Below are 24,293 nucleotides of genomic sequence, written 5' to 3'. Positions count from 1 at the left end.
ATTACCAGACTCAACCCAACCCTTTATTTTTCAGCGGCAGGGTGTGATATTAGTCTGTAATGTGTATTTGTAAAGTTGAACCAGCCTAATCTGTGAATACATCTTAATCTTATATGACCTCAAAAGAAAAAAAAAAAACAAGCAGAAACGTGGTGGGACAAGGTCAGCTGAGGGTGTACCAGGTGAAAGAATTCATGATTATTTATATCACAGCCTTGAGTACTTCACATGTTCCATAAGGCAAGTGTCACCGTAGGAGAGAGGAGGGTCTTTTTGGTCAGCAGGCTGGGGAAGTTAACAATAAAGGAACTGGGCTGAACTGAGGAAGATTTATGGAGGAACTTCTGATTCATTCTGTGGCTGTTTTAAACACACGCACAAATTCTCTGACATTCCAACAAAAGATGGAGTCTAATTCCCCTTTCTCTGAATAAGGGTCAACCGTAGTGACTCATTTTTAACTAACAGAGTATAATGGACCAGGCTAGGTTAGAAAAGACAACACAGCTCTTGCCTGCCTCTTTCTCTTGAGATGCTTACTCTTGGAACTCAGCCACCATGTTTTGAGGAAGCCCAGACTACATGGGGAGGCCACATGTAAGTATCAGAGCCATAACCTCAGCTAAGATCTTCCCCATCAGCCAGTATCAACTAACAGACATGTGACTGAGTAAGCTTTCAGGCTCTTCCAGTCCCCAGTTTTTGAACCATCCCAGCTGACACCCAGTGGAGTAAAGTGAGTTATGTTGAGTCCTAAATTACTAATCTGTGAACAAAAATGCCTTTTTAACCACTAAATTTTTCAGTGCTGTAGATAACCAGAATGTTGTAACTGTTCCCACACAAAGCCAACATTTCCCATCGTACTATGTTTCCCAAATTGTACTAGAGATGCTAATAGATATCTGATAGGAAAATACTCTACATGAAGTTGCCAGGTACCCGGTAATTTTTGAAATTTCTGCCTGATAAAGTTTAGACCCCCCCTTTCAGAATTAAATTTATTCTTAAATTGGGAGCCATGGCAAAACAGCTACTCCAAAACTATAAAATTAGCTTCCAGTGGTTCTAGGAGTGGAAAAGGGAATTTGGCTTTGGGCAGGCTCTGTTCTCGGAGGAATCACTTTCATCATTTGGAGGTAAGTCAATAGAGTAGCCCCAAAGTAATCCAAATGTGATATTAAAGTCCTGCATGGTAAAGAAGTATTTTTGTTTTAAAAATGACCCACTTGGGATATTTTCGGCCCCTTGTGGTGGTCTGGTATATTTAGGGAGGACTGCTGGCAACTCTAGTTCTAAAAAGCCTGCATGATCAATTAAGTTCAGGGAGCCTTACAGCCATCTATCTATGTTCCTGTAGATTCACACTGCATGCTAGCAGATTGAAGACCTTGAGATCTTGTAGTTGAGGAGTCTGTTTTAACTTGAAGAAAGGCTTGCAATGAATTAGTTGTCCATGGAACCACTAACATCTCAAGGAGCACTGGGAAATGATGGCCTGGACCACTGGTTCTCAAACTTTTTGATCTTGGGAACTCTTCACATTCTGCAAATTACTGAGGACCCCCAAAGAGCTTTTGTTTATGACAGTTATATCTATCATTACTTTCCATATTAGAAATTAAACAAAATTTAAAAAAAATGTATTAACTCAGACTTCCACTTATAGTCAAGTTGAATTAACAGGAACCAGATTCACCCTCTCACTTGAAACAATCAAAAGCACAGACTAATTACATGAAAAAAATATGGTTTTGAGAACGACTGACAATAGGCAACAAAGGAGAGTTATGGAGAAAATGAGGTCAGTCTTGGGATTTTGAGAGTTTCCAGGCTATAGTCTAAGGAGGGAGAATACAGAGGGAGCTGGAAGGCACCCCAAGTTGAGGAGACAGAGCTGAGGGTCCAGAGGAACCAGGGCTAGCGTTGGAGGGACTGGAGAGAGCTGCACAGAGAAAGAATCCCAGGAATTCACAGAGCGCCATCCAAACCGCACCCCCCCCCCCACCTTGCAAGTCTTCAGCTGTGTTCTGATTGCACATGCATGCGGGGTAGCTACCCAAGATCCAAGATTACGGAAAAAAACACCTGAAAGATTTACAGAGAATGGTGTCTGGTGCTCATATGGAGCTAGGGATAGTGCCCATTCTCACCAGTGAGATTGAGAAGTGTGACTCATGGAGCTTTGGATGGAGACCTCAGTACATTACTGAGGTCTTGCCTCAGTAATGGGGAATAATTAACCCTGAACTGAACACTGCTCTGGTCCTGCCTAACAAATCTTGCTTAACAGCAAAACCTGAAAGGATCAAAGTTTCCAAATAATTGCATCCCAGAACAAAGCTCTGGAATTTTTATAATAACAACAAAATACCCAGCACTCAATTCATAGTCTGGCATCTAATCAAAAATTACCAGGCATGCAAAGAAGCAGGAAAATACAGTCCATAATGATGAAGAAAAATCTATCAAAACCAACCCAGACCTGACATACATATGAAAATTAACAGGTAAGAATATTAAAACAGTTAATTATAACTGTACTCTCTATTTTCAGAGAGTTAAGTAGCGATACAGAAGATGTAAAAATGGTTCAAATAAAACATTGTAGGTGAAAACTATAATGTGGCAGATAAAAAATACTGAATAGTACTGATGACAGCCTAGACAGTGCAGAAAAAAATTTAAGTGAACTTAAAGACATTAAAAACTATCTAAGATAAACACTGGGGAAAGAAAGAGAATTATAAAAAATGAATTATCACTGAGCTATATAGGACAATCTCAAGTGGCCTAACATACGTATAACTGGAGTTTGCTGAAAGGGGGGAAGAAAAATATTTGAAGAAACAATGACTGAAAAATTTCCAAATTTGATGACAACTGTAAACCTACAGATCCAAGAAACAGCAGCAGCAGCAATGAGGCTTTCTAATGCTTTAGATGGAAATAATCCCTCTTTCTTACTTAGTACTAGAAACACTGCTGTCTATTAAAAAGTATTTTCCAATCCAAGTAAATATCTGATGACAGAGATAGTCTGGTAAAATTTATCTGAGCAAAACAGTCATACTCCAACTCAAAGACAAGAAGAGTTTTCTAAGAGGCACATTTGGTTTCCTTGAGTTTATGACTTAGCTGACCTAGATCAAGGGACATTCTGAAGTTTCCACTTGGAATTACAGATTTTTCTATTTTAATAGTCACATAAAGATATTTAATAGAAAACTCTAATACCAAGAACTTTTTGAAACTGAAGGTTTACTTTCTGACCTGAAGCTAATATTTCTTGTCCTGGTACAATTGGAAACCGCTTGTTTCCAATTATCTCTATAAATGCTTAGGACCAGACATCTACATTGTAAGTACAAGCTACCAATCTGGGAAGGACTGCGGGATCCAGACAAGAAGACAAAGAGGAGAAAAGTGCCTTAACTGGAATGAGAAGGGAGGGCTGACAGTAGGATTCCCTTTATTATTTATATTTGTTCAAATATTGTTCCTCGAGTTCTACACAGCTCTAGAGGCATTGCTTTCAATACAGTAAAATAATTATGAAATGAAAATTAGTCCAATCTGAAAATATTTGTTTAATACCACTGGGTTCTCAATTAAACCATAAACAATCATGTGAACAACAGGAAAGGGTTCCTCCATAATTTTTGCTTTTTGAAGTCCCAAATAAAGCTTTCTTAGTCATGCAGAGTTTCTCAGGTAACTGAGATCAATGCTTGGTAGGTTTCCTTTTCCACTATTTTACTACAGTCTTTAGACGTACTTACATATAAATCTTAGAGATTCATACAGTCCTTGAGGATCCTAAGTAACTCCATGGAATACAAAATTCTTAAAGAAAAACATATTCTCTTATTTAAAAAAAATTCATTACAAACACAAACATACATAGAATTAGAGGTTGCTGGTTTTTGTTTTTTTTTAAAAGAATACTACCACCACCTTCTACTTTTGCCAGTTTCTAGTCTTGCCACCTGATTCCTAGTTGACCCAGATATAAACATGTAGAATAGTCTTTTCAAATCACAGGTACCACTACCCATGTTTCATCAATTTCTTGAAGAGAACTGAGCAAAAAAACAAACACACATTTAAGAGTCAATATTTATTCTGATTAATATTTTACAAAATTTGACAGATTTAATTTATGTAAGGAGAGCTAATTTATTAAACACTTTACAGGTTTTTCTTTCCACAGAGTAACACGTTAAGTAGCAAAATAATACTTGGCACAGTTATAAATAAAATATAAAATAAAAATATCCATAGCTTAAGTATAATAATGATGCTGTTTTATGCCTATTAATATTTCAAATAAATTCCTGGGAACAACAAAATAAGGAAAAAATTCCAAAGAAGTAATTCATGTTTAGAGCTGAGAAATAAGTTCCTATTTGCTAAAAGTATGCAATGAAGCTGATACGAACTATTCCCCAAAGGGTCACCTTCATACACAACTTTAGAACGGGGTTAAACTGGTTCCACACACAGACCTACAAAATAATTAGATGGTACACAGAGGCATGGTTGGCTCCTGACCATCAGACCATTTCTGAGTTATAAATATCACTGGTACTATGAGATGGCTAGTACTAAAGCATTAACATTGCTAATATTTTCCATGTATACATCTAGAGTTTTGTTTTTTTTTCTATTTAACTGAAAGACATCTCCTTTGCACTGGAAAGAATATCGTACCATAAAGAAAGAACATGGTAACAACACTCTCATCCAAAGTCTGAGTAAATCACCATTGTATTTGACTGTTAATAAAAATGTATTCGATAAAAACTGCAACTGAGTCTTCACGTGAAGTGGCTCAAAATACAAAAAATTAAAATGAATTCTAGCCTTTTATAAATAACTTTGAATTTAAAAATTATCTAAAATTTCCCCCAATTAGTAGTCAAAACTAGCAGAGACATTTGTAAAGTTAACCAATTTTGTACACTCTATGACAAAATGGCACAATGCTATTGCCACCCCACACCCATCTCTTCCCTTTTCAAAAATAAAGTACGTATGCCAATTTTCTAATATTAAAACACTCAAGTACACTAAGAGTAATTTTTTTGATGTATGACTTATGCTCAAAGAAACTACTATATAAAAATGGTACTTGGAAATACTGAACATCAACTATATACATTTTCACTGCTCCTCTTACTAAGGCAAGGGGCGGGTATACCACTAGACTGCTTTAATACCTGTAATCTGCATTTTACAGAGAATACTAACTTTACCAAGCATCAGACATGCAGTGAACTTGCAAGGTATAATGCTTATTAACAGCGATACTGAACATCACTAGAAGCTCATTAATTATCTCCCTTTTCTTTTTGGTTGGATAAAATGAAATGAGCAGCTTTAAATACACTAACACATAGAGACACAAAGAGAAAACTATTTGATAAATTATTTATATGCAGATACGCAATCTTTACACTGGTCTAGGATCTGTCATTGGTCTGACCACCCTCCCCCAGCCCATTCCCTCTCACAGGTTTCCCACAGGTTGCTCGAACCACAGTTTGCTACAGCGCTTAAGAGGACTAAACCTGTAAACAATAGTTATGGAAGCAGTGACCAACAGTTCACCATGAGAGTATGGAAATGCTGCAATAAAAATTGATCAGTGCATTATGTTTGACAATTCGAAAATCTTTCTGAAATTGTTTCAGACAGCATTAACAAATTTCAAAACATTCAATATTGGGAAAATTGAAACAACCTTAGGGATAAAATTCTTTCTGATAGGTCATTCTTTAAAAAACAGAATATACTATTAGCTTTTCTTTTATTCACATGTGCTGTATGTACAGAGATCATGCTCCATCTTTAGCTAGACTCCATTGTTTTGTCTACACTTTATTTTGCAGTATAGCCATTTATCTCTATTATTGAGAATTTTGCATTAACTTATTTGTTCTGCCTTTTCTTGAAAATAGCTCAACTCTTAAAAAACTGGACTATGTGCACATCAAATTAAATTCTAATTTATGCTTTACTGGATAGTGTGTGCCAGTATACATACTAAGTATGAGGTGTATCATGCACTTAGTAGGGCTTTTAAGTTGAACAAAATAACATGACTTACTATACTCATGCAAGTGCTTTATTATCAGACCATAAAACCTTAGAGCAAGGTTACTAAAAATTATTTCACTGAACTAGAAATATATCAGCATTGCCAACAGCTGATAGCAATAAAATATTGTTAGCACATTTTTTGGTGAACATTATTTTCTTGTGTCTTTGAAGACACATTACAGTAGATCCCTAATAAAACCACATGATTTTATCACAGTATTTACATGTACATTCTAACACGTACATAATACTAGTCTGAAGCAATTTAAGACAACTTTCTTGGAAATAAATGCAATACTAATAGTAGATTGCATCATAAAATTTAGCTGTATACCATAAATTTAGTTTTAGCTAGAATCAAGCATTTCTGATCAGTATACCATGTCTGTCAACAGAATAAGTTCACTCTTTCTTCATGAAAAATGTTATGAGAACAAAACCAAAAAGTTGAGTATTTTGTGAATTCCCACATTAAGAACCATTAACATTCTTTTTAAGACCTTTATTCTTCCCAGAAGTGGCAGTGTGTTCTGTCCATGTTTACTTTTGTTAATAAAAGTGTTGAAAAAAAAGACTGTAAAATTCACTGTTAGCCCTACATATAGCATGCTATTTGTTCAAAGGATGTGGATTCGAGTGTGAGAGAGACACGGACAGACACAATTTTCAGGCACCACTCAGCAATATGCTTCATAGGATAAAGATGCTGCTACACGAGCTGGTACCCAGATCCTGATATTTGGTCATATTCTATGGTATACTGCCTGGTCCAGTCCACAATAACAGGACGAAAGAGGCCACAGCATCGAAATTCAAAGAAGTCTATAATATTCCTTACACATCCATGGCTAAACACCACCCCCACCAAAAAAGAAAAAGAAAAAGAAAAAAAAGTCTATTAGTACAATAATTTAATATGAGTTTAATATCATTTTAATGTTAAATATATATTTTTCAAAACTTAAAAACTCAGGTTTCCTGCCAGAAAGAACCTGCTTATAACTCTACAAAATATGTATGCATTCATGTTTCTTCACGGCTCTGATTTTTCTCTTTTGCTAATACAATGGGTTATACAATTATATATTAAAGTTATTCAAATTTGCATTTCTTTCATTCCTGTGTGATAGGCAATTTTTGAGAAAACCTTTCCTTGACCAGTGTTTCTCTGGCAAGGAGACAAACTATATCCAAAATTGAGAGAGTAAAAGACAAAATAATATCAATAGCATGAACTTGACCGTGTACCTAAGAATAGCAATTTAAAAAAAGAAATATCAAGGAAAGTTCCCAAAATTTTAGAACTTCAAGAATACCTTTGGAAAAGCAGTCAGTTTTACACCTTATATAATTATTGTGCCTATGGGAGAATTCTCAAAACTACTCAACCGACTCTATTATTTTTGCTTTTATTTAAAGGTTTACATGCTTTCCACAAACATGCAACAATTAATAGCACCACAAAAGCTTGATGGCAGTAGACAAGCAGCTTGAGTAAAACTCAAAGTTTTAAATATTTCTATTATTAGGAAACTATTGTTTCTTAACTTTGAATTGAATGCAAATTTAAATATATATATATATATATAAATAAAACAATAGGACAGTCTCTTCAATAAATGGTGCTGGGAAAACTGGACAGCCGCATGCAAAAGAATTAAACCGGACCACTATCTTACACCATACACAAAAATTAACTCAAAATGGATTAGACTTGAATGTAAGAACTGAAACCAGAAAACACAAGTGGTAAGCTCCTCGACATCAGTCTTGGTGATGAATTTGTGAATCTGACACCAAAAGCAAAGGCAACAAAAGCAAAAATAAATAAATGAGACTACATTAGACTAAAAAGGTTCTGAACAGCAAAGGAAACCCATCAACAAAATGAAAAGGCAACCTACTGAATGGGAGAAAATATTTGCAAATCATACATCTGATAAGGGGTTAATATCCAAATCTATAAAGAACTCACACAACTCAATAGCAAAAAAGCAAACAATCCAACTAAAAAATAGGCAGATGATCTGAATAGACATTTTTCTAAGGAAGCCACACAGATGGCCAACAGACACGAGAAGATGCTCAACATCACTAATTTTTAGGGAAATGCAAATCAAAACCACAATGAGATATCACCTCATACCTGTTTGAATGGCTATTATCAAAAAGACAAGAAAAGCAAGTGTTGGTGAGGATGTGTAGAAAAGGGAATTCTTGTGCACTGTTGGTGGGAATGTAAATTCGTGCAGCCGCTGAGGAAAACAGTATGGAGGTTCCTCAAAAAATTAAAAAGAGAACTACCATATGATCCAGCAATTCCACTTCTAGGTATTTATCCAAAAAAAATGAAAACGCTAACTTGAAAAGATATCTGCACCCCATGTTCATTACAGCATTATTTACAACAGGCAAGATATGGAAACAACCTAAGTGTCCATCGACAGATGAATAGATTGAAAAAATGCGACACATACACACACACACACACACACAATGAAATAAAATTCAGCCATTGTAAAGAAGAAGGAAATATAGCCACTTGTGATAACATGGATGGACCGTGAGGGCATTATAAGTGAAATAAATCAGACAAAGAAAGACAAATACCACATAATCTCACTTACATGGAATCTGAACAACCAAACTCGAGCTCACAGATACAGAGAACAGACTAGTGGAGGGCAGAGGCTGGGGGTGGGGCTGGGCGAAATAGGCGAGGGAGGTTCAAAATGTACAAACTTCCGGTTCTAAAATAAGTAAGCCCTGGGGATGCAGTGTACAGCATGGTGACTATAGTTAATATTGTACTGCATATTTGAAAATGGCTAAGAGAATAGATCTTAAAAGTTCTCATGACAAGAAAAAAAAATTCTGCAACTATGTATGGTGACAGACGTTAACTAGATTTTAGCGGTGATCATTTTGCAGTGTATACAAGTATCAAACCATTATGTTGTATACCTGAAACTAATATAATGTCATATGTCAATTATACTTCAATTAAAAAAAAAAAGAAAAGAAAACTAGGTGTGTGGAAATTTTTGTGTCATTCAGAGGGCAAATAAAGTAAGTAATCTGCACCAAAAAGTAGTTGCCCTAGAGTCTGGGAAATTTCCCTAAATAATGAATTTTAATCAACTGTATTTTTGAAAATCTTATTTCAATTTTCTGGATACATTCATTTTTGAATGAAAATTTATAAATTGATGGAAAGGTTAAAGAACAAATACTAAACGTTAGTAGGTCAATAAAGTTTGAATTGTATAATTAAGGAAAAAACGAATATCACAAATTTATATACAGTTAATGTGATAAATATTAAAGTTATGGTGAACTAACCAATGTTTCATCTGGCAGAAATCCTGGTATTTGGTATGTTTTATAAGCTATTTTACACATTGTTAAGTAAAATAAATATTCCCTGTTTCATATATTATTGCCATTCTTAAAGAAAATACTTATCTTTGATGTACTCACTAGATATTTGCTGAGTTTAGTTAGTAAGGAACTTTATATGTCAAGGGAAAATATTAAATTCATAGATAGGTACGTACTTGAATGGGCTTTCAATAGATGTTGTTGTGACTTTAAAGTGCTTGTATCTTCTGGCATTCATTCTTTCATTTGTAGTAATACCTAAACATGATATCTAAGAGGCAAGAGAAAGCAAACCATTAACTCTCTGAATATTTAATATAAAACAAGTTAATTCTCAAGAGGATCAGGATGGAGAGAAAAATGATGAAGTCTGTTTCTGGCTTTCCATCAGGAGATCATCAAGCTGGTTTACACGGTACCATCTGACTCTGTGAGAAGTAGCTGGTTAAACAGGGAAAATATTTAAAAACAGGTCAGCTGGTATTGTGTATGTAGAGGCATGGACATTATGTACATACTACTTCTCCATCAGCCCCTTTAAGAGGGAGCTTTTTAAAAAATCCTAATTAAAAAAACTCTTGAATAAATACTGATATTTGTAGGTAATAAAATATTAAAACACACACAAAATTAATGGAACCATCAGTCTAAGCTCACACTTATATCCAACTGGATGTATGTAAACCAGGAAAGAGAAATAAAAAGTTCTGACAGGAGTAGTATTGAAAGTTAAAAGTTCATAAGATAAGAAGAGGGAGAGCTGGAGAGCAAGAGTGAAGAAGAAAGGAACAGCAAATTGAAAATTTTAACTCTTGAAAAAATTTTAATTACTGAAAAGTAGGAATGGTTATAAAGAGAATACATTGTTATCTTTTAAGCAAGGAGTGAATTTTTAAGAGTTCTCAGCACACTAAAGAACAAATAATGCACTTGCACATACCTGATACATCTGACACATGAGTAATACAGCCACCCACATGAAATGAAAAACACTGTTCAGAAACATCCAAAACATCCAGGGTGAACATGTGGCAATTTGAGTAATATATGTCCAAAATCCATCCTTGGTATAACTGGTCTCACAGTGGAGTCTCCAGTCTAAAATCAGAGCAGAAGAACTCAAATTTACTCAATAATCATCCAAGCACCTCGTGTGGACATTTGTGGTAGGCATCGCTTAGAAAACACGATCCAAGAATTTAACTGATGACTTTCAATGCAAGTATTTTTATACTCTTAAATAATCCCCTTGTACATTAATGAAAAAAACGTATCAAAAGCAGAAATAGAAAAAGCAGCAGGCAATCCTAAAAACAAACAAACCTGTACTGTAACGATATACAGTTTTTATTTGATTGGTATTGCATACATACAATATGTAAAAAAACAATTCCTTTATACAAAGATAAGATGATACAGATAGATATGTGAGACTTCTTTGGAGGGGAGGAACATAACACAAGATCACCTTGGTCAGGGGGGCTTTTTCCAAAACAAAATCTACTCTTTGAGAGATGCTGCCATAAAGAACTGATGTTATTAGTAGGACTATGCTCTCTCTCTCAGGTGTGTTGGGCTGCCAGAAATTAGGTAAAGATCTCTGACCAAATCGTTCTCTCTGTTAATCCCTATTTGAGGAAGTAACCTCCTTTTTCATTAGGGCAATAACAGAGATTATTCTTAATATCTGTGGGAGTAGGAGGACTAGGAAATCATCCAAGACTTATTTTTAAGTCTTTGTGCTAAATACCACCAAGCCCTGAAGGACAGTAACTCATATTTTCATTTAAATTCTTTCCAAATTATGTTCTCAGTGCAATAAAACCCCATCATTTCTTCTAAGATACTATACCCGTATGATCACTGAATGACAACTTATTCTTAACCTTTTAAATATTCTCTAATAGGCAATAATTATACCTTACTCTTCAAAACATTTCAAGTTCTATGCAAACTTAACTATATTTTCCCAGCTGTTTGGTAAGAAAGAGCAACTAGCACAATCACAAAATCTATAAACTACTAGAGCAAAGCAAGCATGTGATGTGAAAAATGTTGGTGTTTTTTACCCAGAAGCTTTTCAAAGCCTGTTAAAAGATAATTAACTGATAATTCTGTTTCTTATACTCTATGTTGAACATGTTTGACAGTTCTATATCTATTTTTTCTTTATACTTCATTGTAGTGAGGTGCCCCAAACCATAATTTGTAGTTAAAAGACATTTGTCATTATCATATTTTTTGTTAATATGGTAAAGCATGAGTATGCAAACACGTGTTTTTTTTTTTTTTTTTTTTTTTGCAGTACACGGGCCTCTCACTGTTGTGGCCTCTCCCCTTGCGGAGCACAGGCTCCGGACGCGCAGGCCCAGCGGCCATGGCTCACGGGCCCAGCCGCTCCACGGCATGCGGGATCCTCCCGGACCGGGGCACGAACCCGTGTCCCCTGCATCGGCAGGCGGACTCTCAACCACTGCGCCACCAGGGAAGCCCAAACACGTGTTTTAAGAAGATAAAAAACTAATTGTACTCACAAGAAATACAACCATAAATCATCCAGCAGATCATAAAAAGCAAGAAGAATAGGTAGCCCATAAAGTATCTATGGTTGCCTGCACCTAAAGAACAGAACAGAAGCAATTTTTTTTAGCTAAGAAAAAACAACTGGAAATACACCTAGGGGTGAGGTAGGGGTGATGAGATTCCATGAAAAGTGAGATACACCTTGGACAATAATCACATACATTATTTATTTTACAAAATGTTCTTCAAGAAAATAAATGTTTTAATAAAATTGTTAAAATAAAAGAATGCTTACAATGACACACAAAGATGTAGTGACTGCAATGATATTCATTCAAAAGAGTCTTAAAGAACCAAATAAATCACAAGTTTGAGCTTTAATTCTACTATTTGCCCTGAGGTTTAAATAACCCTATTTTATCTTTACTTTTATAAACTTTAAAATCCTACTTTTTAAAGGCTTCTCCCCAACATAGTCATACAATCTTTGTAATGTTTCCCTGCTGTCCTCTCATAAAATCTCCAGGGCCACGTCTCAGACCACTTAGTTCATTTCCTCAGACTATGCCATTCTTGAACACTGAGATATGTAGAGTTCTTATCTGTCATTCTTCTCTGCCTCTGTACATAACAACCTTTAAATATTTTTTATTGCCTTACTTTCTGTAGTTTAACTAAAAAACAACACAATCTGCCTCCTTATTGATTTCACTGTTATCCAATGGAGAAAACAGGAAAGAGTAGGCACCAGAGATAATTGATAGAGAAATTATATCAATCTTTTCTAGACACTGATTTTATGATGTCTTTTTCCCTCTCTCTTACAACTGAGTTGATGTTTTGCCACTCAGAAAATAATTGGGGGAACGAGGGGTATTGTAGGGTGCTAGAATGAACCTTCTACACCTACTCTAATATTGTACTTCATTAGTTACCTAGAGTAATTTAAATGAACAATATATTTAGAAATTACTAATAAAACTTACCTACACAGTTGCCCACCCATGGGCAATGATGGTCGAATTTTGCTATACAGCGGTTGCACACACCACAGTGTTTGGACCTCACTGGTTTCCGTATCTGTTAACAGGCATGTTAAAAGATTATGAAAGGCACTATACCTAAGAGAGGAAAGCCAAACATTTTATTTTCTCAAAATACAATATGAAAAAAACCCAGTATTTTTTGAAAAGGATTATACCAAGGTTTCCAAAGGAATAGAACCAAACAAAAATCACTTTCGTTTAATAAAATTTCAACTGCAACAACAAAGACGCAGAGGATAAGTCTACTCTAAAATATAAATTCCTAAGATGCGGCAGAACCATCAATTCACAAAAATAATTAAGAATCAAAGACCACTTTGCTGGTGCAATGAATGGTACTATATTTAATTCACAGCCCTCAAGTTCCTCAAATATCACTCTTCAGGCTTCTTAATGAAAATGCACGGCAATTAATGGTCATAATACTGGTTGTTGCTTAATAAAATAAAATTGGTTCCTTAGTAAAAGGAAGGTCAATTTAGAAGTGAATAAAAGAGAGCTTTTAAAATTCACATCATTAATAAAATGTCTTCCCAAAGTTTACAAATCTAGCAAAAAATCCCACCAAGTGTACACATCTTTCTTTCAGTGAAAGAAATCTGAGATCTCACATTAAGGTATAGCACATCCTCTGCTGAACTGCACGACCTTATCTAAGAAAGTACAACATGCTTAAGAAGTTTACGCAGTCCCTGTTTGTTTCAAAAAACATAAAATACATTCTTCAGGTCTTCACAGGCAATAAAAAACTCATGTTTATGATGTTTTAAGTGTTGTGAAATGTTTTTCTCTACATTACTCTAAAGCAACCAAGTGAATACAAGAACTCATTAGTGATCTTCAAAGAGCTGCTAGTCCCAATGCTGGATACATGACAAGAGCTAGAGTTATTAACCCTTGCTAGAAACAAATTTTGTAATATCCTTTATTGGTGTTTCAATAAAAGCACTAACATTTCCCCAACAGTTTGCATAAATTACACACTATTCTGAGGTACTAAGAAAAAGGCATCAGTGCACTATGAAGTTCTTACACGTATTAAAACAATCTGTGGACCCAAGAAAAGGCTAAGGTATTCTTCCCCACAGATATGAGACTAAATCTACTGCAGAAAGAAGCAGGAAACATCAAACAAATTTTATCCTTACTTCCAACTCGCAGCTAAGTCTCCCCTTTGGGCAACAGCTGTCAATGAGTTCTGCACAAAGACTGACACAAGGCTCCCGAACACAACAGGTGCCGTAGTTCACTTACAGAGCAATTCATTTTTAGAAAATTCTGATCTACATGAGTCTTGTGTATTTTTCAAAGTAAAGGATATCCATATAATTACAAATACGTCTGTCGATTTGAATCATTTTATAATAGGACAAGCTCTTTATCTTACAATAACAAATTATCTGTGCAGAATGATGCAGCTTATGATAACATAATATATAATAAAATGTTTATGCTATGATGAGAGAAAGTCTTGTTCTTACCATCAGATATTTACTTAATAATGAAACTGTACTGAACAACTCTATATAAAGAACCTGCTTGCTGACTGCAAGACTGATGCCCTCACAATAAGAAATGGTTAGAAAATGTGTTTTCCACTTGGGATATTCTTTCTACAATCATAATTTGGCTATATTTGATAAAAATGAGGGTACTTTTAGAGAGAAAAGATTATGTTTCAATAGATGTTAAATTCTAGTTTTGTTAATTGAGGTCAGTATTTACCATCTAAAACTCTCTTCCCAAATAGCTCTTTGTTACTACGTTATGTTATTGTAAAGTTTAACTGAGTTATTAAGAAGATATCCTAAGCTTGTTTCTGAAGCTGATCACTGTAATCTATCTTTGGATGAAGATCAGGTGCCCCATGATCTATAACCAAGGGGTTATGCATACTGGTAAAAGCATCATTTAAAGGACTGTCTCCAATCTAGATGAAAGGCTTCTTATCAGGTATTCTCAAGTACCTCATGCACAAGGAAACTGAAGGGAATCAACTCTTAAATTCATATTTCCCAATTAAGAAGGGCCTCTGCATTGAACTGTCTACAGAAAAGACTGCTGACCCCAAATGACAACCACACCAGGATAAGAAAAGAACAGCAGTGGTAGGCAGCTGACCCAAGAATCTGTATCAGCCCTGAAGAACCATCCAACTAATTTAATTGAACTGTTTACCAAATGTTTGTCTTCCTATCAAAATGGAAAGTTATTATTTTACTTTGACCACACTTTTAACCCCAATGTTCATGATGGAAAAACAATTCTCTAGTGAAGTTGTCTAACTATTCATGACATGTATCACTGCTTGCTTTGAGTGTACTGCTAAAAGCACGTATACAATGTTTGAATGACACTTTGGTATAATTGATTAAATGCGTAGCCTATGAAGTGTTAAAAAAAAAAACAAACCTGTTTGCTATATGGCAAGGATATCAGCAATGTACACCTGACTTTGCGGAATAGAATAATATTTTCACAGAATAGTAGAGTATAAAAATGTTCTAAATGTTAAGAATACAATTCTGTAAATTACCCATTGTAAAGCACAGAAACAAAAGCCTTTTTAAAGCATGCTTGAAAATACAAAAGAATCAGTCAGTACCCTAAAGTTGTTACCAAGAGTAAAGCAGTATATATTTTGAACATCCAAAATCATAACTGTTAGGTCAAAGAAACAACCAACCAAACAACTGTTTGGTTAAGTGAAACACCTTAAAAGAATCTGCAGAAGTAGAGCTTGGTTTCAAAAACTCATTCCAGAATCCTAAACTAAATCAATTATTTTTATTATTATTCAACTGTTAAGATATTAGTTCAGTTGTCGTGTATAACTTAAAGGTATAAAAGAGCATTTAGCTTCAAGCATGATTTGGGGATATTTCCATTTCCATGTAGAGAAATATGGTTTAACCACTGTGGCAGTCCATATATTTTCCACAAGAACTAATTATAAAAATTAAGCAGAAAATCATTAAAACACAAAACAGTATTATTATATAGAAATTAGATGTCTATAGTAATAAAACAATATCAATATCACTATATCTGATTCCATAAGTAAATGCCATTTAATTTCATATATAGCTTTATCTATGACCTGGTTGAATATGACGTTTAATATCAATGATAGAATAGTGCTCTAAGTTGAATAAACACTCTAATACAGATGGATAACTGCTCTAATTGAACCAGTTTAGAGGCCATGTTGTCTTAAAAGTTATCTAATAATTTCCCACTGTGAGGTTTAAATATAAGAATAAATTTTCTTAAAATGTAATTAGGATAACAGTATATTAGGGAATCATAGTAAACTTTTGATGTTAAATACTTTTATTACTTAGTTTTTTATTTGTTGAATTACATTTTAAGAGAGAAAAAGAGAATAAGAATGAATACAAATGAATGGCACCACTGAATCAGAAGTGTAGTTAAGGTCTACCATCGGGGGAATAAGCACATTGGAAAGGGGACATCTTTTCACCATCTTTCCTCTCGTACCATGATCTAAAAGGCATTTTGCAGGGGTGGGTCAAGAAATGTGCTCAGTGAAAGAAACTGTCCTGGTTTCCCAGACTCTCTACGCTATGCCACTGGTAGGGGAAGAAGAGAGAGAGAAGAATAAAGAAAAAAATATTTTACCAAACAGGTACTGCAGAATACACTGAGGTCCAGACTTCCTGTCTCTGCAAGTTCAACTATTGTCTGTGAATTAAAAAAAAAAAGTATTCAAAACAGAACAATACCAATCATTGTGCCACCAATATGAGTATCAATACACACTACTAAATATAAAATAGATAACCAACAAGGACCTACTGCATAGCACAGGGAACTATACTCAATATTTTGTAATAACCTATAAGGGAAAAGAATATGAAAAAGAAAAATATATATATGTATAACTGAATCACTGTGCTGTACACCTGAAACTAACACGACACTGAAAATCAAGTATACTTCAATAAAAATAAATATATGAGTATCAGCAAATGCAATGCCCATTTTTAATTAACCAATGTTTTCAGCTGAAGATAATAAAATCTCTTTGCTTACTTCTGCTATTTCATTATAATATGAATATAGGAATTTTATTTCTTGGATATATGAAAAAGCAACCCTAAATTTAGTTATGGGAATATTTCTCTGAGAATAAAACTAAATGACCTAAGAGCTAGTCTGTATAAGGTTTTGATGATTAAGGGGTGAATGTAAACCTAAGTCCAATAAAGAACTGAATCTTCAGAACTGGATTATGACTAAGAAAACCTGGCAAATCAATAACCAGGAATGTCTAAAGAATACTGGAACATAAGGGTAGCACTCTTTATGCAGCCTAGAAAGGGGAAGATTAGACCGTAAGAACCTACTAGTATTTTAATCCATTGTGGATAGGAAATAATTCATCAGGATTTGTTCTGTTTTCAGAGACTGGATTAAACAGCTCTTAAAATGATCTAATTGCCTCTAATCCAATTCTCTACTTACCGTGACATCTTTGGATTATAAATTCAGTTTCCTACATACCTCAGCTATAGATGAGGGGTGCCCTGGATCATATATACAAACATTTCAGTTATTAGAACAATATATCTACACTATCAACCAGTTTAGTGGCCTTCTAATTTACAGTCATTTAACAAACATTTACTGAATGCATATTTATTTGCTGAAGGTTTACAGAGATGTGTAAACTACTGCTGTTTGTCCCTCAAAACAATCATAATCCTTATAAAGGAGAGAAACATGAAATTTAAAAATGTCATGGGACTGTAAGGACAGGCATCACTAGAACACCAAAGGTGAGCACCAACTACACATAATCTCAGTTTGGTTTGAAATTTATAGTTTCCTTTTTTGTACTCTATTATCTGCTAAAAATACTGATAATCTGGCAATAAAACACATGTGACTAGTCAGATTGCATCTTGCTACCTTTTTCTTTTGTTCCTCTGTAGCTTTAATAATCCCTGGATCTGATTTCCAAGATTTTCCAAAATTGTAGAAAAGTGCAATACTATTGACAAGGAATGGAAGATGGATAAATAAAAAGTTGAGATGTACCTAAAGTTAAGGAATCTACAGAAGCAATGAAAACTAGTTATTATTATAGGTAAACTTATAATCTGTAAAATTTTATCACACACACACAAAAAAACCTACAAAAAATACAAGATGGTTTATTTATTACATCAAAATAGATTACATCTATACATGCTAGTCTATCTATTACATCAAAATAAATACATTTCCCATTCTGCTCATAAGTAAGTGTAAAAAATAAAAATGTGAATTGTTTATAAACTTTAAATCATGTAGGGTTATCTGACACTTTTTAAAAGTCAGTGAATACATTATTTTTAAATGATCATTATTTTGACAAAAATGAAGGGACTTCTCATGTTCAAAGTAATTAGCATATTATCAATATTTTATCTATATGCATTAAAATCTACCACACACTTAGATATCACACCCATCTATTTAAAAGATTGTTTTTACATTCTCTCTGTTGCCATTTTTGCCCACATTCAAGGTGACCTTAATTTTAGAAAAGGTACTTATAAACTTGCTTAAAACAGAAACAGTGTCTATGTTTACATTTTTCTACCTAATGAAAATATAAGAAATGTACTAGGCACTTATAAGTGAAGAATCAAAGACTATTTTCTTTTTTTTTTTCTTTTTTTTTTTTTTGCGGTACGCGGGCCTCTCACTGTTGTGGCCTCTCCCGTTGTGGAGCACAGGCTCCGGACGCGCAGGCTCAGCGGCCATGGCTCACGGGCCCAGCCGCTCCGCGGCATGTGGGATCTTCCCGGACCAGGGCACGAACCCGTGTCCCCTGCATCGGCAGGTGGACTCTCAACCACTGCGCCACCAGGGAAGCCCCAAAGACTATTTTCAATAACACTGGGAGAAATAAAGCAATGTTGCTAGAGCAACACATTTTTGGGACACAAAACATACCACTTTCAAGATTTTACGTAGGTACAAAAGCTGTTCACAAAATTTCCCACGAGAATGGTGCCTTCCCTGTACCAGAGAAGAAAGGAAAGGCCTCATCACCAAAGCCTGGGAAGGACTCTGACAGACAGGGACCTGTGTTCACATACTGACTGCACTAACCCTTCTCTTCCACTAGTCTCCCCACACAGCTCCTAGTCACATCCCCATAACTGACTGCCCCTAGCTCAAACCCTCTGTCTTGTCATTTCTTCACAAATGTATCGTTTCTTTGCTAAAAGGCATAAAGATTCCTACTCTGGTCACTTCTTCAGGTTTTCATTATTTATGAAGGCCCCCATGTACATGTTAAAAAAAAAAACCGAAAGATTTAATAAAATGTTAGGCTGGGAATTCCCTGGTGGTCCAGCGGTTAGGACTCCTCACTCTCACTGCCGAGGGCCTGGGTTCGATCCCTGGTCAGGAAACTAAGATCCCACAAAGCACAGGGTGCGGCCAAAAAAAAAAAAGATTTTATGTAGTACAAGTATCATACAAACATTCTGTAAGACTTTTGGACATTATCATGTATACACACTCTTTACATTTCTTATGAAGCACAGGTAAGAAAGAACAGCTTCATGAATGAAACAACCCTATATTTGTTTGGTAAATATGAAAACACTAAACAACCACTTAAAATACAAGAGGAAAAAAAGGAAGAAGAAAGAGTAGTTAATGTCACCTGCCATATATAAAAGTGATTTCTCTTTCTCCAGTCCCCTATTTATTCCCAACTTTCACCATCCTTATTCCCCAAAATCCATGGGTACAGCCAGCAGAGAATAAACAGAAAGTCAAATTTTCAGCTCCTCCAACAAGCAAAATTCACTTAAGAATAAAGCTGGATAAACGTATGTGCAACGAATGCTGAACCGTGGCATTTTCAGGGCAGTATCTTATTATAACAGTTTCAAAAAGTGCTAACATATAAATATATAGGTCAGGTTCTTACAGCCTGGATTAAATTTGCAGGGAGCTAACTAGCAGCTCAGTAAATGACTACAGGTTTGAAAGGGGTATTCAGGAATTAAATATCAGATGAACTTAAAGAATTTCTTTGTTTTTTTAAAGGTAAAGAGATTAGGTATCTTCAAATGGTAGTTTAAACTTAGCTTTAGCAATAGATCAGTGCAGTTAATTTAAAGCATGTAACAGAAATAATTTTTTGGTATGGCTGTTTTTTGTAAACCTTCTTTCCTAATGAAAGTTAGAAAACACTAAAAAGCATAAAGACAAAAACAATAACTCTACAACCTAGAGATAACTCCTTTTATTTTTGGTATTCTGCACTTTTAATCATAATTGAGATCACTGTGTATTTATTAACACTAATAAAATAACACTTGTTTATCACTGACTACAAGCCATTTAGGCTGTACAAAAACCCTATGATAAAGCCTGCTGCTATCCCCATGACAAAACTGAGGCAGAGGTTAATTAAGCAGTCTAAGATTAAAGAATGGATTAGAGGTGGAGCTGGTATTACAAGCTAGGCTCTTACTACCTATGCTATTCTGCCTCTCCAAAGTGCTCGGCAGTGTATCCTGGGTCATTAAATATTATGGGAACAATATCTTTGGGTATGAACATTTTTAGAGCTTGATATATATTTTTATACCATCAGATTATTTACAGAAAGATACACCAATTTATAACCCCACTAGCAATACACATTTGTTGATCACTATGTTTGCATTAGCATTGAGCAAAGGAAAAAAGTTGCAAATGTAGAAGAGAAGCACTATTTTATTCTTAATTTATATTTATGTTTTTATGCTTAAACATTCCTCCCATTAGAGATAAAACAAATACTTGTCATCAACGTTTTCATTTAAATGTGTATGGAATCTTCTTTTTCTATTTAACTCTTTAATCTACTTGGATGTTATTTTGATGCCTGCTGTGAACTGAAGCTCTAACTTACCATAATACCCCCAAAATGAACCAAAAACGGTAAATCAAACCAACCAAGTGACCCGCAAAATGCCAGCAACAACTTTGGAAAGGGGACAAGCCACACTATACTATAAAGTTCAAACTGGAGGTCAAGGAAAGAAGATAATTCTGGTGAGACAGGCCGCCTGGGGTAGTTCTTAATCCCACCTCCATCTGTATTAGTAGTATGGGAAATGTGGATGAAAATACAAAGTCAGAATTCTCATCAATCCCACCCTGGACTTCTGCTATGGACTGAATCATGTCTCCCCTCTTCCAAATTGATATGCTGAAGCCCTAACTTATAATGTGACTGTACCTGGAGATAGGCTCTTTAGGAGATAATTAGGTTAAATGAGGTCATAAGGGTGGGGCCCTAACCCAACAGGACTGTGGCTGTATAAGAAGAGGAAAGGAGAGATCTCTCTCACTCTCTTCCTGCCATGTGAGGACACAGGGAGAAGGTGACTGTCTGTAAGCCGGGAAGAGAGCCCTCACCTGAACACAACCGTGTGGGCATCCTGATCCAGAACTGTGAGAAAATTAATTTTTGTTGTTTAAGCCACCCACTCTAGGATATTCTGAAATAGCAAAGATCTAAATATCAGAAAGAAGTCATTTTTCTCTAAATTATTCTATAGCTTAAACAGAATTTCAATCAAAATTGCATTAGGCTTCCCATGGAACTTAAGGAGCTGATTTTTAAAAATTTAAGTAGAAGTGCAAAGGGCTAAAAAGAGGTAAGATATTCCTGAGAAACAAAAAAGTTGGGAAACTTGGCCTACCAGATACCATGAGTTAAGAATAAAGCTACAGTAATATGATAATACAGTACTGGTAAGGCACACAGATCAGTAAACCGAATAGAGTACAGGAAACTTGATAAATATCGAGGTTGATACTGCAACTGAGTGAGGAAAGAGTGTGTTGGAGCAATGAGTTCTCTAATGAGCAAAAAGGAAGACACTGACCTCTCCCGTCACATCATTCGCTATACACAGTAGTCAAACACATGTGAACTAAGAACTTTTGTAAGAGTATCTTTAATGACTTCACAGAAACCTGCACATGTGCACAAAAAATATATACAAGAATATTTATAGCAGTATTGTTGGAATTCACAGGTGATGACTGGATACCTAAAGATAGGGATTAAAAAGCTTAGAAAATATGAGAAGGAAACTAGCAGAGATACATGTAAAACTGAAAAAGTCCTAAGAGTAAACTACAGGAAAAAATGCTCAAGAGGAAAATGCATAGGAAAGAATGGTAAAAATGATAATTCTGCACTGTTTTGATTTTTACATATGTAATGATCCAGGTTCCATAAGTTTCTCACATCCAACTTTGGTTTAAGAAGCTTAAGACCTGATTGAAAAATAATTATTTTTAGATATAAAATTTCTAATAAGTTATTTCAAAAGTGTTGCCAACACAATAAACAGTAGACTCTACTGTTTACCACAGTGAATTTTAGAGTTGTTTATTATAAAAGAAGTATGGTCAATGAACAAAATTTTCAAATAAATAAAAGCACAAGAAAATCACTCACAAATCTCACACCCAGAAATAACCACAGCTAAAATTACATGTACTCACTTCCAGCTCTTATTATTCACACGTTTTAAAATTAGAATCTCTCTGTAAATACAATTTAGTATTTTTTCATTTGTTATTATTTCATTTGTTATATTCTAAGTATGAGCCCATATCACTAAGTCTTAGAAAAGCTTTTTTTTTTTTTTTTGCAGTACGCGGACCTCTCACTGCCGTGGCCTCTCCTGTCGTGGAGCACCGGCTCCAGACGTGCAGGCCCAGCGGCCACGGCCCACGGGCCCAACCGCTCCGCGGCATGTGGGATCCTCCCGGACCGGGGCACAAACCCGCGTCCCCTGCATCGGCAGGCGGACTCCCAACCACTGCGCCACCAGGGAGGCCCTAGAAAAGCATTTTAATGGCTATTTTATCCTGTACCGTATGTCACATAACTGAAAAATCTTTCCTCCTATTCAGGTTGGACATTTAGGTTATTTCCATTTTTTCCCTATTATATTGTAAATGGTACTATGATAAACATCCTTGTAAATAAATCTTTGATCTTATCTCTTATTATTTACTTATGAATAATTAAGAGATCAAAGGCCCTTTCTACAGGTTGCTAAATTGCTTTCTAAGAAGGTTTAGGAACTTAAAAATTATGTTCAGAGTAGAATATAGGGCTTTTGAAGACATACTGTATCAGGTCAAAGAGCTGGTTTCTATATCAGACTCTCGATAATTACCTAGCTATGTAACTCTGAGCAAGACATACAACTTCTCTGAACCTCAACTTTTCCATCAGTTAGAAAATAGCATTACGATTTGTGTGGTTTATTTTTTTAATCTCAAAGAATTGTTCTGAGAACCAAGTAAAACAACATATCTGAAAGAACTAGAAACCAGAAAATCACTAAACAAATATAACATGTATATGGGGTAATACTTACCTAACTTAAATTGGGTAACATATTATGAGAACTAAAACAACTTTTATACAGTTGATCCTCATGCCTACTAGCTAGAATTTATTTGTAACTCCAAAATCAATATTGACAGTGCTTTTGCAGTCATTTGTATGTGCAAAGCAGCAAGAAATATGAGCTGCCCTATGCACACATTCCCCGCTGAGTTACACGAGGCAATACTCTGCCTTCTTGTTTAGCATTTGTGTGCTTCTTTTGGTGATTTTGCTGTTTAAAATGGTCTCCAAGTATAGTGCTTAAGTGCCATCTGATGTTCCTAGGCACAAGTCTTTATACACAGACTATATAAAACTCTCTGACATAAAGTTTTCATTATTTGTTACTTTACTAATTATCCTGTTTTTCTCTACTTACATCCAAACAGATTAATAAGAGTACAGCAACAGTCTAAAATTATTTTGAGATGTGAATCTGACTTTTTTTCTTGAACATAAAATTTACTGTCCAATTTGGGAAGCACAGTTAGAAAATACGTCTGGAATACTAAAGTCATTTCAGACGTCAGTGCTTTTTTATAAATTTAAAATAGATGAGGTGCTGAAAATGAGCAGATACATTTTACTCATTAAATCTTCCAATAAGACAGTTCTAATGCTTAATAAATCCCTGAAGAACAATTTTTATATCAAAGTATAATACAAGCCCAGAATGGGCTAGTGAAAACTGCCACATGGAAAAATTTCAGTAGACACTATGCTAAGAAAGTATTTAAAACGTACTATACTTTCTAAAAGTAATCCTACAATGCTGTGAAAATATAAGAATTAGAAGTGTA

General features: G+C 35.0%; 1 protein-coding gene across 1 annotated transcript in view; it reads right to left on the bottom strand.

Moving 5' to 3' along the window:
- Positions 1-6,814: 6,814 nt before the first annotated feature.
- Positions 6,815-24,293, bottom strand: part of ZDHHC17 (zDHHC palmitoyltransferase 17) — a gene marked incomplete at both ends in the record, with an annotated part of 93,212 nt that continues 75,733 nt past the window's right edge. Inside the window, 7 exons of the mRNA XM_079714285.1 lie at positions 6,815-6,953; positions 9,663-9,757; positions 10,427-10,584; positions 12,021-12,104; positions 12,996-13,089; positions 16,698-16,760; positions 17,991-18,113. Coding sequence (XP_079570411.1) covers positions 6,815-6,953; positions 9,663-9,757; positions 10,427-10,584; positions 12,021-12,104; positions 12,996-13,089; positions 16,698-16,760; positions 17,991-18,113 — 756 coding nt within the window. The remainder of the gene's footprint in view (positions 6,954-9,662; positions 9,758-10,426; positions 10,585-12,020; positions 12,105-12,995; positions 13,090-16,697; positions 16,761-17,990; positions 18,114-24,293) is intronic.

The sequence above is a fragment of the Hyperoodon ampullatus genome (assembly GCF_949752795.1).
Source record: "Hyperoodon ampullatus genome assembly, chromosome: 11".
NCBI classification, from domain to species: Eukaryota; Metazoa; Chordata; class Mammalia; order Artiodactyla; family Ziphiidae; genus Hyperoodon; species Hyperoodon ampullatus.
This window is presented reverse-complemented; position numbering and strand designations above follow the sequence as displayed.